Source organism: Hylobates moloch, unplaced genomic scaffold (genome assembly GCF_009828535.3).
Source record: "Hylobates moloch isolate HMO894 unplaced genomic scaffold, HMol_V3 SCAFFOLD_14, whole genome shotgun sequence".
Classification (NCBI taxonomy): Eukaryota; Metazoa; Chordata; class Mammalia; order Primates; family Hylobatidae; genus Hylobates; species Hylobates moloch.
Window position 1 is genome coordinate 53,819,976 of NW_026652289.1, and position 23,818 is coordinate 53,843,793.

Genomic DNA, 23,818 nt, shown 5'->3' on the forward strand with positions numbered 1-23,818 from the left:
AAAATTAGCTGGGAGTGGTGGCAGGCGCCTGTAGTCCCAGCTACTAGGGAGGCTGAGGCAGGAGAATGGTGTGAACCTGAGAGGCGGAGCTTGCAGTGAGCCGAGATTGTGCCACTGCACTCCAGCCTGGGCAACAGAGTGAGACTCCGTCTCAAAAAAATAAAAATAAATAAATAAATAAAACCAAGGGGCAGACTCAGCCTCTATCTCTGTGCCTTCTGGGAGGCGGGGACCCTGGTAGCTTCCCCCTCTTGAAGTTCTTTTCCCTCGGCTTTTACAACATGGCACTGACGTGGTCAACCTCCTCTTTTTGACTTTTTTTTTTTTTTTTTTTTTTTTTTTTCTGGGAGATGCAGTTTCGCTCTTGTTGCCCAGGCTGGAGTGCAGTGGCGTGATCTCGGCTCACTACAACTTCTGCCTGCCGGGTTCAAGCAATTCTCCTGCCTCTGGAGTAGGTGGGATTACAGGTGTGCACCACCACGCCCAGCTAATTTTATATTTTTCGTAGAGATGAGGTTTCACCATGTTGGTCAGGCGGGTCTCTAACTCCTGACCTCAAGTGATCCGCTGGCCTTGGCCTCCCAAAGTGTTGGGATTACAGGTGTGAGCCACTGCGCCCAGCTTCTTGGCAGTTTCAAAGCCTCACTTAAAACTCAATGTGGGGCTGGGTGTGGTGGCTCACGGCTGTAATCTCAACACTTTGGGAGGCCGAGGCGGGAGGACTGCTTGAGCCCAGGCGTTCAAGGCTAGCCTAGGCAACATAGGGAGACCTCATCTCTACAAAAAATTTAAAAATTAGTCAGTCATGGTGGCATGCACTTGTAGTCCCAGCTATTTGAGAGGCTGAGGCAGGAGGACTGCTTCAGCCTGGGAGGTCAAGGCTGTAGTGGGCTTTGTTTGCACCACTGGACTCCAGCCTGGGCGACAGAATGAGACCCTGTCTCAAAAGAACAAAAACCTTAACATGTCCTTAACAGAGCTCATGATACTCCCTCCTAAGCATGAGTCTCCCGTCCTCACTCAGCGGATGCCCCCTGCTGCCCTCCCTGCATCCGTTCTGCTCAATCAGGCCTTGCTACGGCCCCTCCCTCTCCTCCACTCTCACACTGAATCCATAGCCAAGTTCAGTCAATTTTAGCTCTGGAGCTAAATCTCTCTGGAGACCATCTCTTATCTGGACCAGTCCTCACTGTACTCTCTGAAACTCCTCTACCAGTAGCTAGGGTGATTTCAAAAACACATATCTGGGCTGCGTGCAGTGGCTCACGCCTGTAATCCCAGCACTTTGGGAGGCTGAGGTGGTGGATCACTTGAGGTCAGGAGTTTGAGACCAGCCTGGGCAACACGGTGAAACCCCGTTTCCACTAAAAATACAAAAATTAGCCAGGCGTGGTGGCGCATGCCTGTTGTAATCCCAGTTACTTGGGAGGCTGAGGCAGGACAATCGCTTGAACCCAGGAGATGGAGGTTGCAGTGAGCTGAGATGGCACCACTGCACTCCAGCCTGGGTGACAGAGTAAGACTTCATCTCAAAAACAAACAAACAAAAAACAATTACCTGACATGTCACCCTCCTGATCAAACTTGTCATTGGCTTCCCATTATTCTCTGTTTGATAAAAGCTAAGTCTTTGCCACAGCCACAGCCTCACCTCTCAGGCCTGGCGGTTTGTCCATCCTCACCCACTTTCTTGGAGATCTGAGACAAAGCTGCCCTCCCTGCAGTCTCAGCATCTCTTCCTGGAATGCTGTTAACTCCTGCCGTACAACCTGTTCATTCTGCTTCTGATCTCAGCTTAAAAGCCGCTTCTTTCCAGAAGCCCTCCCTGATCTACAAAGATTCCCATGTTTTGTGTTCCTCATGTAGCACTTAAGTTTGTCACCGTCTATATGTGACTATTTGATTGTCTTCCCAACTGTGGACTCCACGGGGTGTGTTTTGCTTACTGATGAACCTCAGTCCTAGCAAACGGCAGGTATTCAAATACTTGTTGTTGAATGAATGGTGTAGTTTTAGAAAAATTAGTCTGGCAGTGTGCAGAGAAGATGGAGTGGAGGCGGAGAGGAGGCTGTTGCACTGGGCCAGGAGAGATCATGGTGGATGGAACTACAGCGGGGCTGAGGAACAGACACAAGGTAGACTTCAAAGTCAGATCTCCCTGGCTTTCAGGTCCTGTTGGCTGGTAGAGGAAGGGTCAGGGCCCCAACAGGACAAGGGGAACACCCCACCTGCCTGCCTCAGGGAATACATGAAGCCATGAAGCCTCCTCACACCTTCAGAGGTTCTGTACTGACCACTGCCCCTGGACTGGACAACCTGAGTGAGGGGAGAAAATCTCATGGCTGGTCCACATTCTCTATATGTTCCCCGACAAGGTGGGGTGGGGAGGGAGTCCCCCTGACTGGAAGGTGCCAGGATCTCCCCTCTGCCCTGCATCCTCAGCCCCTGCCAAGTCTGGTATGACCTAAGGCCTGGCACATGGCAGGGGTGGGGACAGGGCAAAGCTGTGACATTGTGGGTGAAACTGGAGACCAACCAGGAGCTTTCCCATCCCCCTCCAGGTCAGCATCTTCTCAGGCATGAGACACTTCTCTTCCTACCAGAGGAAGCCCACCGGGCCCACCATTGCTTTTTCTCTCTCTTGCACAGGGGGCTTGACTAGAACCCCGTTCCCATCTGTGCAGGCCTGGGCTCCCTCCCGTCCCTGGCTCTAGCCCTCCTTGTGCTACAGGCTTGAAAACAGCAGGGGAGGCAGTTGGAACCCCCAGACAGCATCCTGTGGATGGGGCCCCGGAGCTGGGTCCGGTGGCAGCTGGACAGCAGGGCGGGTGGGGAGCACTTCCCCGAGGGCAGACACAGGACACTCACTCGTGCAGCTGACACAAAGCAGTGGCTACATCTCCCGGCCATGCTCCCCACCCAGCCCCACTCACAGACACAGGGGGATGGACAAGATGGCATGGGAGGGACGACCGGGCAGGACAGGCAGGATCGGTGGAGGAAGCGCCGAGGCGGGCGGCGGTGTCCTCATGGCGTGGTTTATTACGATTCCATCTCACAAGGCGGGTGGGCGAGTGGCAGCGGCACACGAAATCCAAGCCCCTGACAGACGTCTGCCTCGGGCGCATGCAAACAGTGCAACATGGTCAAGCGCAAACACGGGGCGACCGAGGAGACACGGGACATGGGACACGGAATGGGAAATGAGGCTGGGGCGAGGGGTCCCTAGAGAGGGGCCCGGTCCCACCCCACCCTCATGGGCAGGACAGGAAAAATAAGATTCGTACTTCTTGTAAAATGCCCATTTGCTGGGTACTTTCTTTCTCCTTATCTTGAAAAATAATAAAAAATAAACACACGGAAAAAAAATCTCAGAAAAGGAAAGGAATAAAACTCTAAGAAGGCGAGCGGCGGGAGGCCAGGGAAGCCCAACGTGGTGGGGCGCTGCCTCCCGCTCCGTGGCCTCCTTCCTCCCTGGCCCCTCAGTGGGCTCCCCAGGCCCCACAGGTGGGTCCAAGAGAGACGGGGCCGGAGGGGTGCAGGCTGGGACGCAGGAAAAAGGCCCGCCAGCCCGCTGGGGCTCAGTTCAGGCTCGGGCCCAGTGAGCAGGGGCACCAGGTCCATGATCTTCCAGGTTCAGTCCCCACAGGCCCATGACCCGGGCGGAGGCCAGCCGTCACAGGTGCAGCTCGTGGGTTTTGATGTGCTCAAGCTGCTCTCGGAGCTGTAGGAAGGAGGGCCGCATGGCGGTGTCCAGGTGCCAGCAGTTCTTCATGACCTCATAGACTGCGGGCGGGCAGCCGTCGGGGGCATCCATCTTGTAGCCCTTCTCCACCCGAGGGACGACGTCCTTCAGGGGCTGTGGCCAGGGGGAGGCAGGAGTCAGTCCAGGGCCTGGCCCCAGAGAGTACATCTACCCAGCAGCCTCTCAGGGATGCCCATCAGCCCTGCTGCAGACCCAGGCCCGGAGAGTGGCCTGTGAGCTCCCCAGGGCAGGCCTGAGGCTTCCAGGCCTTGATTGAGGAGGCAGGGCCCAAGGAGGCTCATGCCCCTGCCAACCCCTCCGGTGCTCCAAGAGCCACCCTGATCCCAGTACCCATACTCACAATTCTTGGATAAGGCACTCGCCCAAAGGAGTAGATTTCCCAGAGAAGGATTCCGAAACTCCACACGTCAGACTTAGTGGAGAATTTCTGCCATGTAGATGGAAGAAGCAGCGTCAGATCCTGGGACTCCAGGGGTGGAGAGTGACCCAGGACTCCTGCCCACCTCTGTAGGACCCAGGGGAGGCCAGCCCCACCTTCTCTCTCAGGGCCTCAGGGGCTGTCCACTTGACTGGCAGCTTGCCCGTGTCCTGGGTGCTGGACGCCTCCTTGGTGAGACCAAAGTCGCTGACCTTGGCCACGTTGTCCTCAGACACCAGCACATTGCGGGCAGCCAGGTCTCGATGCACGAAGTTGTTGCCCTCCAGGTATTCCATGGCCTCGCAGACATCTCTGGGGGTAGGCCAGCCACATGTCCCCTCAGACTGGGGCTCCCATAGCAGGGCAGGGTACCCCTTGAACCCTACCCATCCAAGAGGCTGCTTCACTCACAGCGAGAACTTGAGGAGACAGTCTCCGCCCAGCACTGATCGACCCCGAGACCGCAGGTAGTCCACGAGGCTTCCCTGGGGGCAGGAAGGACAGACCAGGTCCAGAGGTCAGACGTGCCCTACAGCCTTCTCACACAGCACGCTGGGGCCAGGTGAGTGTTGACACTCCAGGGAGGTGTGAGACAGGGAAGGAGTGGGGAGGGGCCCAGACATCCATGCTGGACACTGCTCTGTGTTATTCATGCCTTATCCCTTGACTCTCACAAATCTCTGAGATAAGTTGTTATTCTCTCCATTTCCCAGATGTGATGCTGAGGCTTAGAGGTGACATGATTTGTCCAATGTTACAGTCAATAAATGGTAAACCAGAACAAAAGCTCAGCCCTGGTGACCTAAAAGCTCACTTGGGGTCAGGGGACTGAGGGAGCAGGGGCCCCAGAGCACAGTGGGGGTTTCGGGGTAGTTGGAAAGCCTGAGTGCTGGGTCTCGGCAGGTGCCCACCTTGGCCATGTACTCAGTGACGATGTAGAGCCCGCCCTTCTCCTCCACAATCACGCCCAGGAGCTGCACCAGGTTGCTATGCCGCAGTTGCCTGGGGCAGGACGAGAGTGGTCAGAAAGGGGAAGCCGGTGCCCCACTCCTAGCCTACGTCAACCTCCCCCCTACCCTGCCCCCACTCACGTCATGACTGAGGCTTCAGCCAGGAAGGCCTGGGCAGTGGCGTCGTTCTTAATGCACTTGACAGCGACTTTGTTCCCTCGGTAATCACCCAGCATCACGTCTGGGGGCAGAGAGGTGGGCTTGTTCCCAACTTCCGAGTCCCTCGGCACCCCCCCAGGCGGCCCGGCCCAGCTCACCTCCGAACTCCCCCTTCCCGATGGTCTGCAGCAGCTTCAGCTCCTTCATGTTCAGGGCCCAGCCGCCTGTGGGGAGGGGCCAGTGAGGGCCTGAAGGCCACTAGGGACATGGCTAGGATGACAGAGGCTGACTGGACTATCAGGCACGTGGGGTTCTCTGGAGGTTCCTGGATGGGGGCAGTGCCAGGAAGCCTGCGTGGGAGGAGGTGGGTGGGCAAGAGGTCTGGGGTGGGGTGCACTCACTGCGGTAGAACTCATCCTGGGCCGCCACCGTGCCCTCCATGACCTTTGGTTTAATGAGGCGCGTACAGAGTCCATCTGCGTCTGAGGTGTAGTGCTGCAGGGTGTGGGGGGCAGGGTGCTCAGAGACAGCCCAAGGTGCCCCATATGCACCGTCCAGGCCTGACCACCAGAGGGCGGCAGAGGCCAGCCCCGCCCAGCCTGGAGTCACTGAGCGGGGAGGGCCCCCCATTTCTGGTAGGGCAGGGGTTAGGGAAGTCCCGGATTATGACGTATGGCCCATTTCCCATGCCACCCTACACGCGGTTGCTGGACAGACACTCAGCTGTTGCTACCACTCTGAGCCCCATGGGTATCCGATGCAGAGGGCAACCCATGGCTCAGTCCTGAAACCAGCCTCTAGCCAGGAGTGCCCAGGACCCCACCCTCACCTGCCACAGGCCAAGCCAGGCCAGCAGGGGAAGGAGATGAGAGTGAATACAGAGGGACACAGGAGGCTGCCTGTGGCTACCGGATGCCAGGTGTGGCCTGGCCAAGGCTGTCAGAGCTGGCCTGGGAAGCTGCAGGGACCCGTGGACATGTCCGTGCAGGTGCGAGAGCCTCAGGGGCCCTGGCGATCAAGGCGCATGGCTCATGTTTCTGCACACGCTTCTGGGCATGCAGGTCTGTGAGTGGCTGGAGGAAAGTTAGCTCTGGGATCAGACAGATTCAGATTCCAGTCCTGGCACCAAATTATATCTGTGGGACCTCAGGTGGGTCCCCTAACTGCTCTGAACCTTCAACTCCTGGTCTATAAAATGAGGATAAGGCTCCCCTCCTCATGGTGGCACTGTGGGGTCAGAGGTGAGTCCTGGCACGTAGCAGCTGCTCCACCAAGGTGTGAGGAAATGAGGGCTCACAGAAGTTGCCCCATATGGCTGGTCACCACGCAGAAGCTAGAGCTGGAGAAGGGGCTGGAGCTAGAAGCCAGGGCTGTGTGCAAAGGCTACAGATGGGTTTAGGGTGTGTGAGGGTGGGAGCAAGGCCCCGTGGGTACCCCCCAGCTCACCTCCACCAGCTGCATGAGGTTCTCAAAGTACACCTCCTCGTCGATGCTGAGCTTGCTGGCATGGTACATGATGCGGTAGTGCTCCACTTTGCCGTCGCAGCTCACGCATAGCGTGTAGTCTCCGGGGTAGTTGGTGCTCTCCCGCACCAGGAACAGGCCTGTCTCCGGCGGGTACAGAAGCCGCTCAGCCTGCTCCCGTGTGATCTTGCCGTGGAACCAACTGGGGAGCAGCAGGGCTGGAGGTCATGGTGGCCCAAAGGTACTGACCCTGGCTCCCCTTTCTGAAGGGGTTCCCTCTGCTTGGCACCTGTGGCTCGCACTCGCTCCGTCAGGCATTTGAGGCCCTCCTCTTCTGCTCCCTGTCCCTTCTTCACCACCCTCCTGCCTCTGCCCCCAGCCCTGCTCTGTGAGGTCCCGCACCAGCGCCCTGCATCTCCTCCTGAGGCCCTCCCCAACACCCCAGCCCCTCACTCTGGCCTCCCTGCTTGTTCCTGATGCTCCTTCAGGAGGACCAAGGCCCCTTCCCTCCCCAACCCCTCCTCGTGGTACTCACGGCATGAGGCTGAGTTTGGTACCCGCCTTCACGCCCTCCCGCTTCTGGACGTAGTTGGCTGGGATGATGCCCTCACGGCCCACCTTGTTTTTGGCTTTGTACCAGTTGGGGTCCTGGGGAGAGGGCAGCCCAGACAGGCTCTCAGGCCCACCTCCCCCTGCAGAGGGAAGGCCCAGCAGTGGGATGGTGGGGTGGGCGTCACCTGATTACCTTGGTGACGGCCACAATGGTGAGCACATCTCCTTTGCAGAAGGGCAGGTCCTGCTCGGCAGTGCCGTGGAAGTTGTACTTGGCAATACATTCTGTACCGGATGGCCAGGCGGCCTGCAAGACAGGTGACACATGGGCGGGTGCAGCCTGGGCCCCCTCCAGCCACCTGCCCGTGCACCCTCGTGGTCACAGTCTCTGAGCTGGCCTCTGTGAACCTCGATGAGGTGCTATGCCCGGAGAACGAGCCCTGGGTCCCTTCCTGTTGAGACTCCCCCACTTCCCCAGGCCTGTATCTGACTGAGTGCTGGGAAAAAGGGGAGTGGGTTATCTAAGCTGCATCCTCTCTCCTCCACTAAGCACCCCGCTGGGGCCGGTGGGAATGCTTGCATGTCCCAGACCCTCACCCCTGTGGTACCTGTATTGCTGACATCTTCTCAGGAGCTCTGGCGTCCCCGAGTCACAGTAAAGCCAACCTGTCACTTGGTACCATTAGAGCTGTGGGGAAGAGCACGAAGACTGAGGAGGGGTCTGAAGAAATGCCCCCCAACTGCTGAGATCTGGCTCCTCACTGGGCGTGAACAGGTGCCAAGAGCGTCCTGCGCTGGGATTTGACACACGGGCCGTTCTCTCCAGTCCTGGCAGGCTGATGGTACTGGGTAGAGGAGCATGAGGGCTGAGGACCCCCAGGGGCAGAGGGAGCCACCAACCCTAAGGCCACAGGGGGCCTTCCAGGACTGACAGAAAGGAGCAAAGGGGGCTTGGAGGGCTAGCAGGACTATGGACACCTGCCCATCAGCCCCAGGCCTGGTTCCAGCTACTGTTCTGTGGGGAAAGGGGCCCCGGGGCAGCTCTGAGAAGGGGCTGTGTGATCTGGGAAAGTCCCTTATGCTCTGTGGGTCCTTGGGTCTTTCACCTGCAGAATCCTGCCTGGGCAGCATCTCTAAACGTATACCAACCCCACTTCTAGGTACACACCGAGAGGACACAGGGCATGTGTCTGCCTAGACAGGCATAGAAGGGCTACAAGTAGCATGCTTTGTAATAAACCTCAAACTGGGAGCTGCCCAGATGCCGATCCAGAGGAAAATGGATAAACAGTGGCATATTCACAAAAGGGACTACATATGGCAGCAAACGCCAACCATTAAATAAACTCGAACACAAACTCCAACCATTAAATAACACTGATGAATTTCTTTTCTTTTCTTTTTTTTTGAGATGGAGTCTGGCTCTGTCGCCCAGGCAGGAGTGCAGTAGCACAATCTCGGCTCACTGCAACCTCCACCTCCTGAGTTCAAGTGATTCTCCTGCTTCAGCTTCCTGAGTAGCTGGGATTACAGGTGTGCACCACCACACCCAGCTAATTTTTGTATTTTCAGTAGAGATGGGGTTTCACCATGTTGGCCAGGCTGGTCTCGAACTCCTGACCTCAGGTGATCCACCCGCCTGGCCTCCCAAAATGCTGGGATTACAGGTTCCAGTCACCGTGCCTGGCCAATCCCAATAAATTTCAAAACATAATGATGGCCAGGCACAGTGGCTCACACCTGTAATCTCAGCACTTTGGGAAGCTGAGGCAGACAGATGGCTTAAACCCAGGAGGAGTTTAAGACCAGTCTGGGCAACATGGCAAAACCTGGTCTCTACTAAAGATACAAAAATTAGCCGGGGGTGGTGCTGCATGCTTGTAGTCCCAGTTACTCAGGAGGCTGAGGTGGGAGGATCGCTTGAGCCTGGGGAGGTCAAGGCTACTGCGAGCCAAGGTCACACTACTGTACTCCAGCCTGGGCGACAAAGCGAGATCCTGCCTCTAAATGAATAAATAAATAAAATGTTAACCAAGAAGCCAGACACAGGAAAGTACATATTATGTAATTCCATTTGAATAAAGTTCAAAATCTGGCCAAACTAATCCATGCTGTCAGGATAGCTGCTCTTGGGACAGGGAGACTGGAAGGAATGCAAGGGGACCTCTGGGGTTGGTTTTTGGACTGTCTGAGCCCAATCATGAAGTGGGTCCACTCTGTGACAATTCACTGAGCTGTACCCTTGCGATCAGCACACTTTTTGGTGTATAGTGGACCCTTGAACAACTCGGGTCTGAACTGCACAGGTCCAGTTACACATGGATTTTTTCTCTTTTTCTTTTTTTTTTTTTTGAGAAAGGGTCTCACTCTGTTGCCCAGGCAGGAGTGCAGTGATGTGATCATAGCTCACAGCAGCCTTAAACCCCTGGGTTCAGCCAATCCTCCTGCCTCAGCCTCCTGAGTAGCTATTACTACAGGCATGCGCCACCACACGTGGCTGGATGTTTTTCAGTAAGTTACACTGAGTGTGCCTGCCTTTTCTGCCTTCCTTTCCACCTCCTCCACCTCCATCTCTGCCACCTCCGTGATGGCAAGACCAACTCTTCCTCTTCCTCCTCAGCCTACTCAATGTGAAGGAGGAAGACCTTCATAATGATCCCCTTCAACTTAAAGAATAGTAGATATATTTCCTCTTCCTTATAATTTTTTTTTTTTTTTTTTGAGACAGTGAGACTGTCGCCCAGGCTGGAGCGCAGTGGTGGGGTGATTGACGGCTCACTGCAACTACCTCCGCCTCCCAGGTTCAAGTGATTCTCATGCCTCGACCACCTGAGTAGCTGGGATCATAGGCGTGCGCCAACACAGCAGATCAATTTTTGTATTTTTAGTAGATACAGGGTTTCACCATATTGGCCATGCTGGTCTCGAACTCCTGGCCTCAAGTGATCCGCCTGCCCCAGCCTCCCAATGTGCTGAGATTACAGGTGTGAGCCACTGCACCCGGCCATATGATTTTCTTATTTTATTGTCACTAGCTTACTTTATTGTAAGAATACAGTATATAATACATATAACAAACAAAATGAGTGTCAATCAACTTTATCTACAAGGCTTTCTGACAACAACAGGCTATTAGTAGTTATGTTTTTGAAGAGTCAAAAGTTAATATATGATTTTTTGACTGCAGGGAGGAGGTTGATGCCCTCAACCCCTGTGTTGTTCAAGGGTCAACCATATATTTACTTCAATAAAGTTGACTCCCCAAAAAAAGCTACCCTAGCCAACCCCATTCCCTAAGAGCAGCAACCCACCCATCTGCACATACATACTTTGTAATCCCAGCCCACAGCCCCCTTGGACCTGTCTCAGGAAGCAGAGGGGCTAGAACTACTGTTTCCTTTCTACAGGTGAGGAAACTGAGGCTGAGAAAGGGCCAGTGGCATCTTCGTGGTCACAGTGTTGGAAGAGAAACTCCTCCATGAGCCTCTTTGCTGGGCTCTTTGATACAGTGGATCAGGTCTGGGGGCTAGGCTGACAGTCACAAATATTGCTACCAACCCCAGTGGAAGAAGACATTTTATTTTATTATTATCGTTATTATTGTGATGGAGTCTTGCTCTGTTGCCCAGGCTGGAGTGCAGTGGCACGGGAGAAGACATTTTAGTGCAAAGGGCTGGGGATGTGAAGTAGGCACGGACTGCAGAGCTCAGACAGGCTCCCTGGAGGAGGGAGCTCTGGGGCTGACCCCTGAAGATTGCAGGGCTTAGACAGGCAGAGGGCGGGCCAGGGAAGGCACCCCAGGTTGGTGTAGCAGTCTGAGCAAAGGTGTCAGGCAGGGGACCGGCACAGTATGAGAAACTGGCCTGGGTGGAAGCCGATGGTGAGGGAAGGGGGAAGGCAGACCCTGTCCATCTGGGGCTCTAGGACCCCACAGGCTTCCAGAGTCCACCCTGAGCACCACTGCTTAGGGGACACTGTAGGGCATGGTTTCGAGTAGGCCTGGCATAAACTCTGCCAGGCAGCAGGGGGACTTCTACTGCCAATGTGAGGAACCAGGGTTTGACTCTGAGGGCGATGGGGCCTCAGCAGGGGAGCATGTGATCGTGGAGAGCAGAAGGAGCTGGGGAGGAGACAGCCAGGGAGAACCAACACTTGCAGGCCGCACACCTGGCTCTATAGTCAGGCCTGGGCTTAATACCTGGCTCTGTTGACTGTGCGACTTGGGATGAGTGACTCAACCCTTCTAAGTCTTGCTTACCCTGAAGGGGAGGACAGGTATCTCCTGCAAGCTGGCTGAGGAGGGGCTGGAATGAAACCCTGAACTTCGAAGTGTCTGGTACGCCCCTGCCCCATCCCCTGGACAAAAAAGCTTCCGTTCCTCCCAGAACACAGGGCCCTTCCTATCCCCAGAGGCCAGGCCATCAACCCCTGCTCTTTAGGCAGGGACACTGAGGCCCAAGGAGGATGAGCCTGAAACCTGCCTCCATCCACATGACTCAGTCACCACTGAGTACAGGAACCATCCCTTGCCCCTGCCTCCCGTGGACTGTAAGCTGTGGGGGTGGGGGTGGCAGGGAGGGAAGGAGGATTGTGAACTCTTCTAACCCTCTTACCTCCATTTTACAGAAGCGGAAACTGAGGCTCAACTGGTTGAACAATTTGCCTGAAGTCACATAGCTAGTTAGGGGTGACAGAGCTTGAATTAGGGTCCCACTAGGGCTGGCTGGGCCCCCAACCTTTAGGTCCTTCTGAATAGGGGCGCTGCTAGCATTCCACATCCCCATGCCTCCCCCTTCCTCCCCAAACTCCCTGCCACCACAGGGGGGCGCGGAGGCTGCTGCGCTGTTAGTCACCCTTCCAGCTGTCAGTTTGCAAACACTCCCTTCCTGGCCTACAGCTACTGCCACCACCGCCTCCCCACTGCCTTGATTATAACAATAAAAATAATAACAGGCCCTGTTTTCTGAGCACTTATTCTGTGCCAGGCCCTGTCCTTGGCACGTTATGGCTCATCACATCCTCTAACAACGCTGAGACAGAGAAGCTATTATTATCCCCATTTTGCAGATGAGAACCCCAAGTGAGGCCCACAGGGGCAAGGCGGGTGTCCCTAGGGCCACACCTTGAGTGAGCATCCTGTCCCACTCAGGTGTCAAACTCCTGAGCTGCTGAGCCAGCCCTCCCCACAGCCCCGTGCCTCCCTGCCAGACAGGCCCCAGGAGTTGCCATGGGGACCACACTAGCCTAGGGGGAAGGGAGACGAGGGAGGAGGCAGAAGCAGCTATGAGGGGAACAGGGGTGGTGCTCAGGGAAGGGTAAGCGTAGGAGTGGTCGGGGTGGGCTGCCTCAAGGAGCTGGGCTCTGAAGGCCTCAGAGGGTCTGGAAACAGGGAAGAGGGCTAAACTCATCACCTTTACTCTGCTGGCTGTGACTCTAGGACTCAGCTTCCCCATCTGTGCAATGGATTGGTGATACCCCTTGGCTCTGGGGGCTGCTGTGAGGACTGGAGTTGAGCTCTTAGCACCAGAACAGCGCCTGCCTTGCCACAGACATCCTGCAAGTGGGAGCTGCTAACTCTTGGACGGCTCCTCCCTGGTGGGGTCATGAGACCCCTGAATGAATGAATAAATGAACAAACAAAAGGGGGAATCCAGCTTGGCTACATCACACTGAGGTCCCATAACCAATGGGACTATAGTTAACCCCAAAGCGATAGCAGCTGTCACCCCACCCCCACAGAGCTAGGGGGCAAGGGGACTGGGATGTGGCAGGACCAGTGCTTCACGCTGACTTCCTGCCCCAAACCCGGCTCCCAGTAGCCCTTGTGCTGGGGTCCCGGGAACAGGCTGGCATTGTGCCCAAGCACTGACGTCAGTGGCCGCAGACAAGATGGCTCAGTGGCTTCCCAGCTAGTGCCTAGGCTGGGGTCCCCTCCTTAAAACATCTCCAGAAGGTGAGACCCTCCCATTGCAGGTCAGAGGCTGAGAGCCAGAGTGGCTGGGAGGAGCTACTGCAAACTTAGGCCGCCACAACCCAGCGGGGGTCAGGCACAGAGAGGGGGTCCTTCCTGGGGTTATTTAAACTTAAGAGTCGGGCTACTCTATGGAACAGTGCAGGAACATCATCCTGGGTGTCAGATGCTCTGAGTCCTGTACCCAGCTCTGCCATCAACTTGCTGTGTGACCTTGGGAAAGTCACTTGACCTTTCTGGGACTTGCTGGCTTCTGGTACCTTAGCCAGACCTGTTTCCCATCTGCTGTTGCCAGGACACCTGTGCCCTGTCTCCCTCCCTGCCTTGCCATTCCCTTCCCACTCTCTCCTTCTCCTTTACGGAGGGACTTCCACTCAACCTTGGGGGTGCAGCTGAGCAACTGCTTCTGGAGCACCCATGCCTTAAAAAAACACAACAGGACAGTCCCTGCAGTGCTGTCTGTAGTAACAGGAGATGATGGGGAGACAGCCTTTATGTCCATCAGTGGGGAGCTGGGTGGATAAATTACAAGACGTCCCTGAAAGGGGACAGCATAGCTCTAGCTGTGATGGGGCCAGGGCAGATCTCTAGATGCTGATACTGAACACTCCCCATGATAGAGTATGGAAAATGGCAAAACACCAGCTCAAGTCATTGAAGAAAAAGTTGCCAGGGGAGCAGAACAGACACAGCTTCCAAGTCCCATCCCACAGGCTAACTGGAAAGAGGAGGGAGCACCTGCACTACAGGGAGACGTGCGGACACCCCCGGAACCAAGTGATCCAGTGAAGCATCACCAGCAAGGCGACGCGCGGACACTAAGTGCCTCCTGGAGGAGGACTCCGCATCGCCCGGGGGGCGTTCCTGCCAGAGCTGTTCCACCTGACTCCAACCAGGGAGAAGCAATCAGACAAATCCACAAGTGGCCCGGACTCTTCACGTCAATGTCATAAAAGAGCAAAACAAAAAAAGGGCTGGAGAATGTTCTAGATTGAACAGGACACTAAAGAAACATGACAAGATTCAATAAATGATCTTGAATTGGATTCTGTATCAAGGGGTGGTCGGGGGGACAGCTACAAAAATCACTTGGGGAGAGGGGAATTGGACATAGTAGATAATATGGAATTAATGTCAATTTTCTTAAGTGTGATCATGACATTGTGATTATATAGGAGATACACGCTAAAGTTCTTAGGGTAAAAGATACAATGCCTACAACTAACACTCAAATCAGCAAAAAATACATACATACGTCTATGTAGATAAAAGAAGAGATAGAGTAAATGTGGCAAAATGTTAAGAACTGGCAAATCTGCATGAAGGATATATGAATATTCATTATACTATTACTTCAACTTTTTGGTACGTTTCAAATACTCAAAATAAAAGGCTGTGAAAAAAAGCCAGGTGCAGGTTCTCTATGGAATACTACAAGTTGTGTTTTTAAAGAGGTATTAATACAATACCTCCCTAAACTCAAATATGCCTTGATTATCTTTGGAAAGACAGAGGAAACTGGTAACAGAGGTTGCCTCTAGGATGAGAAGGGAAAGTGAGATCAAGTTCAAGGGAAACTTTTTACTGTTCATTTGCTATTCTGTCCTTTTGGGCTTTTAAAAAAATTGTTATTTTTTTTTAAAGCCACATGCATCTATTACCTTCCCCCTTAAAACTGGAAATAAGAAACTTTTTGTAAATCACCTCTCTCTGGAGAATTCCTTGGGTCCCCAGCTTTGTTGGCTGCCGAGGCCTCCAAGGCCTCTCACACATCCCCGTGCTCCAGTGAGAACCTCACTGGTTGTGGCCTGTGGTTTACGGTGGACTGGGAGCTCTGCAGGGGGAAAGTGAGGGTCTGACTCACATCTGCATGGGCTGGGCCCAAAGTGGCTGCTCAGTAAATGAGTGCTGAATGAATGAATGAACAACTGAAAAAAAGGGGACACCAGGCTGGCTGTACCACACCGAGGTCTCATAACCAATAGGACTATAGTTAACCCCAAAGGGACAGCAGCTGTCACCCCATTCCCGCAAGGCTAGGGGACAAGGGGCTTAGGATGTGGCAGGACCAGTGCTTCACTGTGACTTCCCGCCCCAAACCCAGCTCCCAGCAGCCCTTGTGCTGGGGTCCCGGGAACAGGCTGGCATTGTGCCCAAGCGCTGAGGTCAGTGGCTGCAGCCTCAGGCAGCCTTTCTTGCGAGCCCAAGCTGACAAGGAGTGGGGAGAAAGGAGAATTGGGAGCCCAGAAACTCCCAGGCTGCCCTTTTCCTACTCTGGAAGCACCTGTAGACCCCCAAGGCCAGGCACGTGCTGAGGGCCAGGGGAGGTCAAGGGGCTCCCTTGCCCTTCCCCCCTTGCCAAAACTCTGCTGCCTAATGGGGCATGGGAGCCTTCAGTAACTGTTTACGCCCAGCTAAAAATACCCACTGAAAAGGGAAGTGCACAAAAGACCTGGGGGAACTCAGAGCCATGGCCCCCGGAGATTCTGGTGCTGCCACAGGACCCAGCTGGATGCTCTGGGGGATGGGGACAGCCACTGGAGGCAAAACAGCAGCAAGGTCCACCTTGCCTTCTCATTCTTTGAGCCAGTGTTTTGGAAGCCTTCCTGTGTGCCCAGAGCCATGCTTGGTGGGCCAGGATATCCGAGTGGAGAAGGAAAGGACTCAGGAGGTCCTGCCTTTGGGGACCCAAGGTCACCACTCACCCGCCTCTCCTCTGTGCACAAGCCAGGACTGGGTGCTGGGAACCACCATAAAATGCAGACCTGGCTCCTGTTCTCCTGGTTACTGGATGGTCAACCATGGCCTGGTATGCTCAGTGCCTCAATAGACTATGAGACAGGGGCCACCTGGGAAGGCTTCCAGGAAGAAAGGTGAGGGGAGCAGGAGCTAGAAGGATTTTAGGGGAAAGTGACTGAGAGAGGGGTGCCTTAAAGTAGACCAGGATTAAGACTGGAAACTGGTACAGAGCGAGTTAATGAAGACTGAAGAAGGTTCAGGATGGGGGCCCAGGGAGCTCCGAGCAGGGCCTACAGGTCATAGTACAGATACAGGCAGAATTAAGTTTCAGATTTAGGCCCGCCCCTCCAAAGGGCAGTGCACCTGAGGAGGGCGGGGCACCCACCAGCAGTTGGGCAAGTTTGGCAGCAATAAAATCAGCCCCACCTCTGGTTCTGCAGAGGACACCAGGCTGAGGCACTGTGACATTCCCCACCACACATCAGGCAAGGAAGGGTGCTGGAGGGCTTCCACTGACCCCTGCAGCCTGCGCTGGTGGTCCCTCAGCACCCCCACTGCATAGGTGTCTCAGGGTGAGCAGCAGCAGAATTGGGCACCAGGGCCTTGGAGATGCCTACACCTCCCGGGGGGGTCATGAAGGAACAGAAGAATGCCTGCTCTGGCTCCAGTGCACGCTGCCCTACCGCCATCCCGGGGCTCCCGTCAGCACCCTGACCTAAGGAGAGGGGCGGATTTAATGGATAAATACCAAATTACAGCAACTCACTGGCTTTTTCCCCCCTGCCCCCAATGGTTCAGTGGGACCGGAAATCCCATCTAGCAGTTTGGGAGAGGTGGGGGCTGGGGTTAGAGCAGGCTAACGGGGAGCGTACTCCCCAGGCACCGCTGCGGCTTGAGGCTGCCATTCCTGGCCCAGAAAGTTTTCTAATTACCGCTCAGGAGCCTAATTACCTACGTGCGCTGGGCAATGGGGACTCTGGGCCTCCCCAGGGCCCTAACCCAGGCCTCTGCTCCCCCAACCCCCTTAGCACAGGATGTGGTCTTTGCATCTTCATTTGCCTGCATTTACATATAGCCTCTCAGCACTAGCCTTCAATGGACCCTTCAAAGTCATGTTCTTGTCCCTCACCCCGAAGTCTCCTGGCCACATTCTAGGTGGGGAGACTGATGGCTGGAGGCCCATGAGCTGTCTAAAACTTTGGTCCCCAGATTTCTGGTCTCCCCACTTCAGAACCCAGGACCTGCAGAACACACAGCTCAGAAGGTAAAGCTGTGGGGACCAAAACAAAGGACAGACTTGCTACTACTTAAGGGAGATGGGGGCGTTACCAACACACTCCTCCAGCAGGATGGGCTGCAGAATGAGAACAAAGGAGTTAACAGCCTACTGACCCAACCGGGTTTGGGGCACTGCATTAGTTACTTAATCCTTCAAACACCCCATAGGGCAAGGACTGGTGATCTCTGACAGAGGAGGAACAAGCTGTGTGGGGACTTGAGCTCAGAGTTGTCTGAACCTTGATTAGGGGACCTTTCTTCCCACCTTTCCTTGTGCAGGACAGATGACACCCTGAAAATGGACAGGTGGGGGGTACTGAGGGGAGGTCTGCCCAGGGCTTGGCTGTTCTGCTCTGGGAAGCAGAGGTACTTCTGTGCCCACTTGCTTGTCTGCATACCCCAGCCCCTCAGAGAGGCCAACAGCCTGTCAAGGGACACACAGAAAATAACCAGCAGCCCTAGAGAGGGCAGAAGCTCCAAACAAGGGCCCCTCTCCCTACCATGCTTCTTCTTCAAACGATTCTCAACTTTCACAGGACCTTCCCCTCCAGGAGGCCCTCCAGGCTGCCCCAGCCCACGCAGAGCCCCAGCTTCAGAGCTCCTACCAGCCCTGCCAGGAAGTGAGAACCACAGGCCTCCCCTCACTGACTCCTCGTCTCCTCTACCCGCCAGCAGAGGTGCTCTCAGGGTTTGTTCTTCTTCCTTCCCTCCTGTCTCCCTGTAGCACGGACAGCACAAGCTGCAGATAGATAGATGCGCCAGTCTACATGAGGACCAGGTGTCAGGCTGGGCTGAGAAGCAGCAGCCAGGGTCCAAGGGGGGCAGATGATGCCCAGGTTTTCGCCTGCCCATGAGGCTTAAACCATGCCATGATCAGGACAGCCAGGGGGGCACCAAGCAGCCTCTCTTCTACTTGTTCTTAGACTCTGGGCCCAGACCACAGAAGGAGGGGTGGAGGGAAGCTGCGGTTGGAGGGTGTGTGCACAGCTAGTGTGTGATGAGAAGCTGCCTTCATCTTAGCACCTCAAAACCAGGAAGAGAAACTGAGCAGGCAGAAAGGGCAGGCTGGGCTGCACAGGGCCCTCTAGTCCCTTGGGGCCTGCTGAGGGGAGCTCTCAAATAGTCGCTGGACAAACCACTTCTCCTTTCTGGGCCTCAGTTTCCCCATGGGAAAAATGGGATTTTTTTTTTTTTCTAATGGGTCCTGTCAGTCTGCCCTGATTGGTGCCATCTACACTTAATGGGCCACATCATGGCAGATAAAATAGCACCCCCCTCCAACTGGTGGAGTACTCCTGATCCCGAGGAGCAGGGGCTCAGCCACCCAAAGCCAGCCTCTCCCTGCTCACTTCTCCCCTCAGCCATGCAGGGAGCACCAGCTCTTCCTTCACCAGCTCTTTATTTTTAGGTCTGAATTTGACTTTAATCATTACTTAGCGGATTCTATTTCCAGCCCTTGGATGAAGGGACCCAGAGGGGAGGGGGAAGGGAAGCAGTGCTCCCTGCCGGGCGTTGGGGGTGGCCTGCTCCTCCACCCATCCTGTCCCCAACCAAGGGCGGGGGAAACTGAGAAACACCCAAAGGGCTCTCATCCGAGCCAGGCCAGGCCAGCATCTTGGGGCGGACCCCACCCTGTGACCTCATCCCACCCCAAGCTGTGGGACAGGAGGGCAGTTGTCATGCCCACTTCCCTTACACTAAGACCAGGGAGGAGGAGATACTCCACAGGCCAAAGTTTGGCAGCTGGAGTCTGAGGTCGTGTGCCCAAGGGACCTCTGCACTGAATGGGCCACCTGGGGGAGGACCCCTTCCTTAGGTTAGTCCTGGGCCACCCTAGGGTCATCTGGGGCTACAGTCTCTTAGGCCTAGGGTTGCCAAGCAGAGATTGGTGTCCTGCTACGGCCCACGGCGTGGCTGTAGGAGGGCACTCCCAGTTACTGTGGTCTCCACAAAAGTAGAACAAGAGGAAGCAGGTGTGTCACAGTGATACACACTCAGGTTAGACCTGGGGAACACCTGCTGAGGAGGGGGAGGCTAACACGAGTTTCCTGGTGTGTCCAACTCCCTCCAGGGAAGCTCTGGGAGGCTCCAGAATCCCCCTACCCTCAATCTCCCAGCTTCCTTCCCTTCCTTGGCTACTGGAACAGGGTGGGAAGATGAGGCTGGCATGGCTGTTCTTGGGCTGGGGCTCAGGATGCCTGGGTTCCTTGTCTAAGTCTCAGGCTAAGCAGGCCTCTATTTCCTCTGGGAAAATGCCGAGCTGGGCTGACCTAGCCAGAGTTGGGAGGCAGGAGGCAGACAGGCTCTTAGAGAAGAGGCGCGGTGGCTCACGCCTATAATCCCAGCACTTTGGGAGGCCGAGGTGGGCGGATCGCCTGAGGTCGGGAGTTCGAGACCAGCCTGACCAACACGGAGAAACCTCATCTCTACTAAAGATACAAAATTAGCCAGGCATGATGGCACATGCCTGTAATCCCAACTTGGAAGGCTGAGGCAGGAGAATCGCTTAAACCTGGAGCCAGAGGTTGTGGTGAGCCAAGATCGCACCATTGCACTCCAGACTGGGCAACAAGAGCAAAACTCCATCACACACACACACACACACACAAAAGAGAGAGAGAAGAGGCCTTGTCTATTTAGCTCTGATGCTGGGAGAACGGAAGGGGAATGGGTGGAGTCAGGCCCCGGACCCTAACCAGCAGCCCATCTTCCCAGGGCCAGCCCCATGTCCTAGGCCAGCCAATCATATGGTAATGGGGAGAAGGGAAGGCAGGGAAGGGCACTGGCCATAGTATTCTAGAACCTCAGGGCCGGGGGTTTCAGAGGGGCTCCTCAGGCGGAGACCACCTCTTTGCCAGATGAGTGGTCAGTCAACGTTGGCCCGTGGCTCAGGCACCTTCCCCACAGGTTGAGGCAGCCAGCAGTGGGCACTCCTTCAACAATGCCAATCCTATTCACAGAGGGAGTGGAGAAACGGCTGCGCCAGGCACTTTAGAGTCCCTTGGTTAGTTAGTTGACACTGTCCTTACACCTTCCTCTGAAGTAGGTGTCACCATCCTGTTATTTATATAAAGGAGGCTCAGCAGGTCAGTGACTTCTCTAAGGTCCCTCCACCCTGGGCCTAAGTGGCATGTCTGGGCCTGGAACCCATATTCAGTTGGGTGCCAAGTTGCTTGTGCCCTCCAACACCCTGGCTGCTTTTGGGACTCATAGTAACGACAACCACAACAGCAACAGAGGGGAAAAATGCACACGCTCCAGTGTATGGGTGATGGCGCTGCAGCAGGCCAGCCTAGAATATTCTGTAGCTTTTTAGAAGCAACGTTACTTAGACCGCGTAGCACCATGAGAAAATGCCCACAGACGCAGTATTAAATGAAAAAAGGTGTCACGGCACACACACTCCAGTGACAACGGCGATGAAGGAAAAAGATGGGGAAAAGACCGGCAAGGAACTCCAAAATGCTAACACAGTCACTGCCTGCTGAAGAAATAGTGGGTGATTTTTGTTTCATTTTCTAAATTTCCTGTAGCGCTGTTTTGTTATTTTCTAAATCAAGAAAATGAGTACATTCATAGTTTCCCTATAATGAGCTCAGATTCACTTCCCTGGGACCCACCTGCTCCCTAGCTCTGGCCCACGTGTCTGGGACAATTTCTGCCATGGGATGCCTTTCTCATTTGGGACAGTCCCTCAGACATATGAGAATCTGTCCCTACTTTCTCTTTCCCAGACTCAGTCAACATCCCTGGTTCTTTGAAGATGACCTCTCAAGGTTTTAAAATCCTTCAAAAGATGGAGCCCAGAACTGCACCCGGGCGGGTCTGCCCTCTTTGGGGGGCAGCCATGTCACACTGTGGATACTGGGCCTCAACCCCTACCTATACTTGTTTGGAGGAAGCTGCATTCTGTCCCCGAAATTTCCAACCCTTGCCGTGGGCCACTCTGTGTGGCTCAGCCTTTTGGGGTCTGGCCCCCCTGCGGTGGTGAATGGGAACATTTTCTGCTTTTTCCTTGCCCCTGACCCAATGCAGAGAGAAGAGCAGCTGCTTCTGAGAGGGAGGAGGGCACCAAGCTCACCAATGAAAAGCACATCCCTGCACATGTGCCAGCCAGAAGCCAGACTCCTTTCTTCAAAGGCCCTGGGACCCTGGGTCGCACCCTCACAGCTCACAGTTGGTAAAAAAAAAAATTAAAATTAAAATAAAAAGGCTGGCTGGGGTGGGAGGGAGCTAACCATGTCAGGCTCCAGCCCCAGTCCCTCAGGCTGGAAAGGAAGTTAGGGCTGGGTGTGGGGCCATGTGAGGGGAGTCTCACAAGCCCAGGACATCTGGGTCCCCTCCACTGTGCACGTCAGGGCAGCCAGAAAAAAAACTGAAAAAACAAAAAATCTTAAATCGTGAGCAGGGACCCAGCAGGACAAAACTGCCAGCAGCTCCAAGGGAGCCCAGACACTGCTCAGCACCCTCCAGGGCACTGCCTGCTCTCCTGGGCCAGAGGATCCTGCCAGGCCCCAACCTCACCCCTGCTGTCCTTGCCCTGTTCCTGCTGTGGCCACAACCAAGAAAGACACTGGAACCGCCAGGGTACTAGGAGCTTGAAATAGGCCCCCTGGGTGTCCCCACTCTCACAATGCTCCCATGTCCCCACTCTGTAGCCTGCTGCCAGTGGAGACAGGGCTTCCACGGTTCCCATCTGACCCCATTTATATTCTGAACTTGGCTGCTCCTTTGCCAGCTGGGCCATAGGTGTGGGGAGTGCTGGGTCAGGACTGACCACCAGGTTGTTTCAACTCAGAGCCGGAGCCAGGACTGGGCCTTCCTGCCACACCACACAGATGGCCCCACACCACACATTCCCCACATCTCCTGCTAGCCGACCCAGCCACAGCTGAAGCCGGAAGCCCTTTCACTCCCTCCAGCCCTCCGCAGGGAAGCACGTGCTCAACCAGCAAGGTCCCTCTGGGGCTGGGCTGGGGGCCTGTGTCCTCAGTGGGTGAAGGTGCCTGCCTGGTTTCCTTCCACCCACAGCCATCCAGCCCTGCAGAGCTGGGGATGAAAGGATAGCCAGCCTAACTCCACTAGAGGCCTGGGGTAGCAACTTCTCCCTTTGAGCCTCGGTTCCTGGGTGTACAAAATGGGCGGGGAAGTGAACTAGTAGTTAAGCTCCAAAAATCTGCTGGCTGGACACACCCCTTCCTGACACCTGGTCTGGGCCACAAAGAGCCTAGGAGAATGGGCTGCCCAGGGTGCCAGAAGGTGGGGGCATGGTGCTAATGCTCAGTCACCTCTACCCGGGCGGAAGGCCTGCCCGGTTTCCCACCCAAAGGTCAGAGGTCCCTTGGCTTAGGCCTGGTCTTCTGAGAGGCCAAGGGTGACAGGCTCAGTCCCAGGACCTGGGCTTCTAACTGCTCACCTGAGGTGGCTGGGCCCTGGGCTTGCTTGCAGCCCGTAGGGTCATGGTGGGGTAATGAGGGAGGGGTCAGAACCAAGCAAGCCAGGGCACCTGCGGGGAGGCCCTGGACAGGGAACGGCAGGAGAGTCCAGCACTCTCTCTAGGGACCTGGCTCATACGGATCCTCTTCCTCCAGACTCTAGCCACCTCCTACTCTGAGCTCCACAAAGGGGGGGACTCGAGATGACCCGAGAAGACGAGTCCGTGGAGCTGCAGGGCAGTACCTCCCTCGTGCATTCCCTTCCAATTTGGGTTCTGACAGTGGCGCCTGGGAGAATTCGAACCCGTGCAAGGGAGTAAAGGAGAGAAGGGAGAAGGGCGAGAAGGGGGGAATGGGAGTGGACGCGACAGTGGCAGCAACAGAGACTAGACGCGCGACCTCCACCCTCTTCCCTCCAGGGGACACTCCGGGACGGCCAGGCACTCACCTCTCTTGGGGCACTGCGGTCCGGGCCACCTCGCCACGGGCGGCATCAGCGGCCTGCGGGACGGTCCATGCGGTCAGGGGGGAGGGGAGGGGCGCAGGGGTCCCCAGGGGGTGCGGTACAAACAGGTACGGGTGCGAGGAGAGGGGAGGAGGGACCGCCAGGCAGAGGCAGGGGTACGGCCGCACGGCCCGGGTCGCGGAGGGAAGAAAGGCGGGGGAAGGGGGCGGGAGGGAGTAGAGGGGAGGAAACAATGTAGCCGGCGCGGCCCCGGCAGAGTTCCGCTTCCGAGCGCCGCCACTGAGGTTCGATTTTGGAACGTCGCGCTGGCTGCCGGGGGCCGCCCCGGACGCTCGATCGGGGCCGCGGAGCTCCTCGCACTCCACGCCCCGCAGGCTCCGGCGGGCAGAGGCTGGCTGAGGCGGGAGGGACGGCGGGCCGGGGGACGGCCCCGACGGCGGCGCAGCCGGGCGGCCGCCCGGCTCGGACCCCACCCCGGCAGAAACCCCCGGGCAAGGCGCGGGTGGGGCAGGAGCGGGAGGGCGGCAGCGGGCTCGGCGGCGGCGGCCAACCTCGGCTCGCCCGGGGCTCCGCTGGGAGGAAGCTCGCAGGCCTGGCGAGAGGAAGCGCGGCCCGGATCC

The 23,818-nt window shown here is 55.9% G+C and overlaps 1 protein-coding gene across 3 annotated transcripts; it reads right to left on the reverse strand.

Annotated features, from left to right (window-relative positions):
* Positions 1 to 1,214: 1,214 nt before the first annotated feature.
* On the reverse strand, positions 1,215 to 23,818 carry CSK (C-terminal Src kinase). Of its 3 annotated transcripts, none has more exons than XM_032174945.2 (14): positions 23,750 to 23,818; positions 23,181 to 23,233; positions 7,918 to 7,997; positions 7,503 to 7,616; positions 7,293 to 7,405; positions 6,740 to 6,959; positions 5,695 to 5,788; positions 5,452 to 5,517; positions 5,276 to 5,375; positions 5,096 to 5,186; positions 4,596 to 4,669; positions 4,301 to 4,496; positions 4,107 to 4,193; positions 1,215 to 3,859 (listed from the first exon to the last, which is right to left on the reverse strand). In XM_032174945.2, the coding sequence occupies exons 3-14, from the start codon at positions 7,930 to 7,932 to the stop codon at positions 3,677 to 3,679; spliced, it is 1,353 nt and encodes a 450-aa protein (XP_032030836.1). In that variant the 5' UTR covers positions 7,933 to 7,997; positions 23,181 to 23,233; positions 23,750 to 23,818; the 3' UTR covers positions 1,215 to 3,676. The 3 variants fall into 3 exon arrangements, with proteins under 3 accessions (XP_032030836.1, XP_058283974.1, XP_032030835.1); XM_058427991.1 differs by adding an exon at positions 14,985 to 15,114 and having other exon boundaries at positions 23,181 to 23,818; XM_032174944.2 differs by having other exon boundaries at positions 23,181 to 23,818.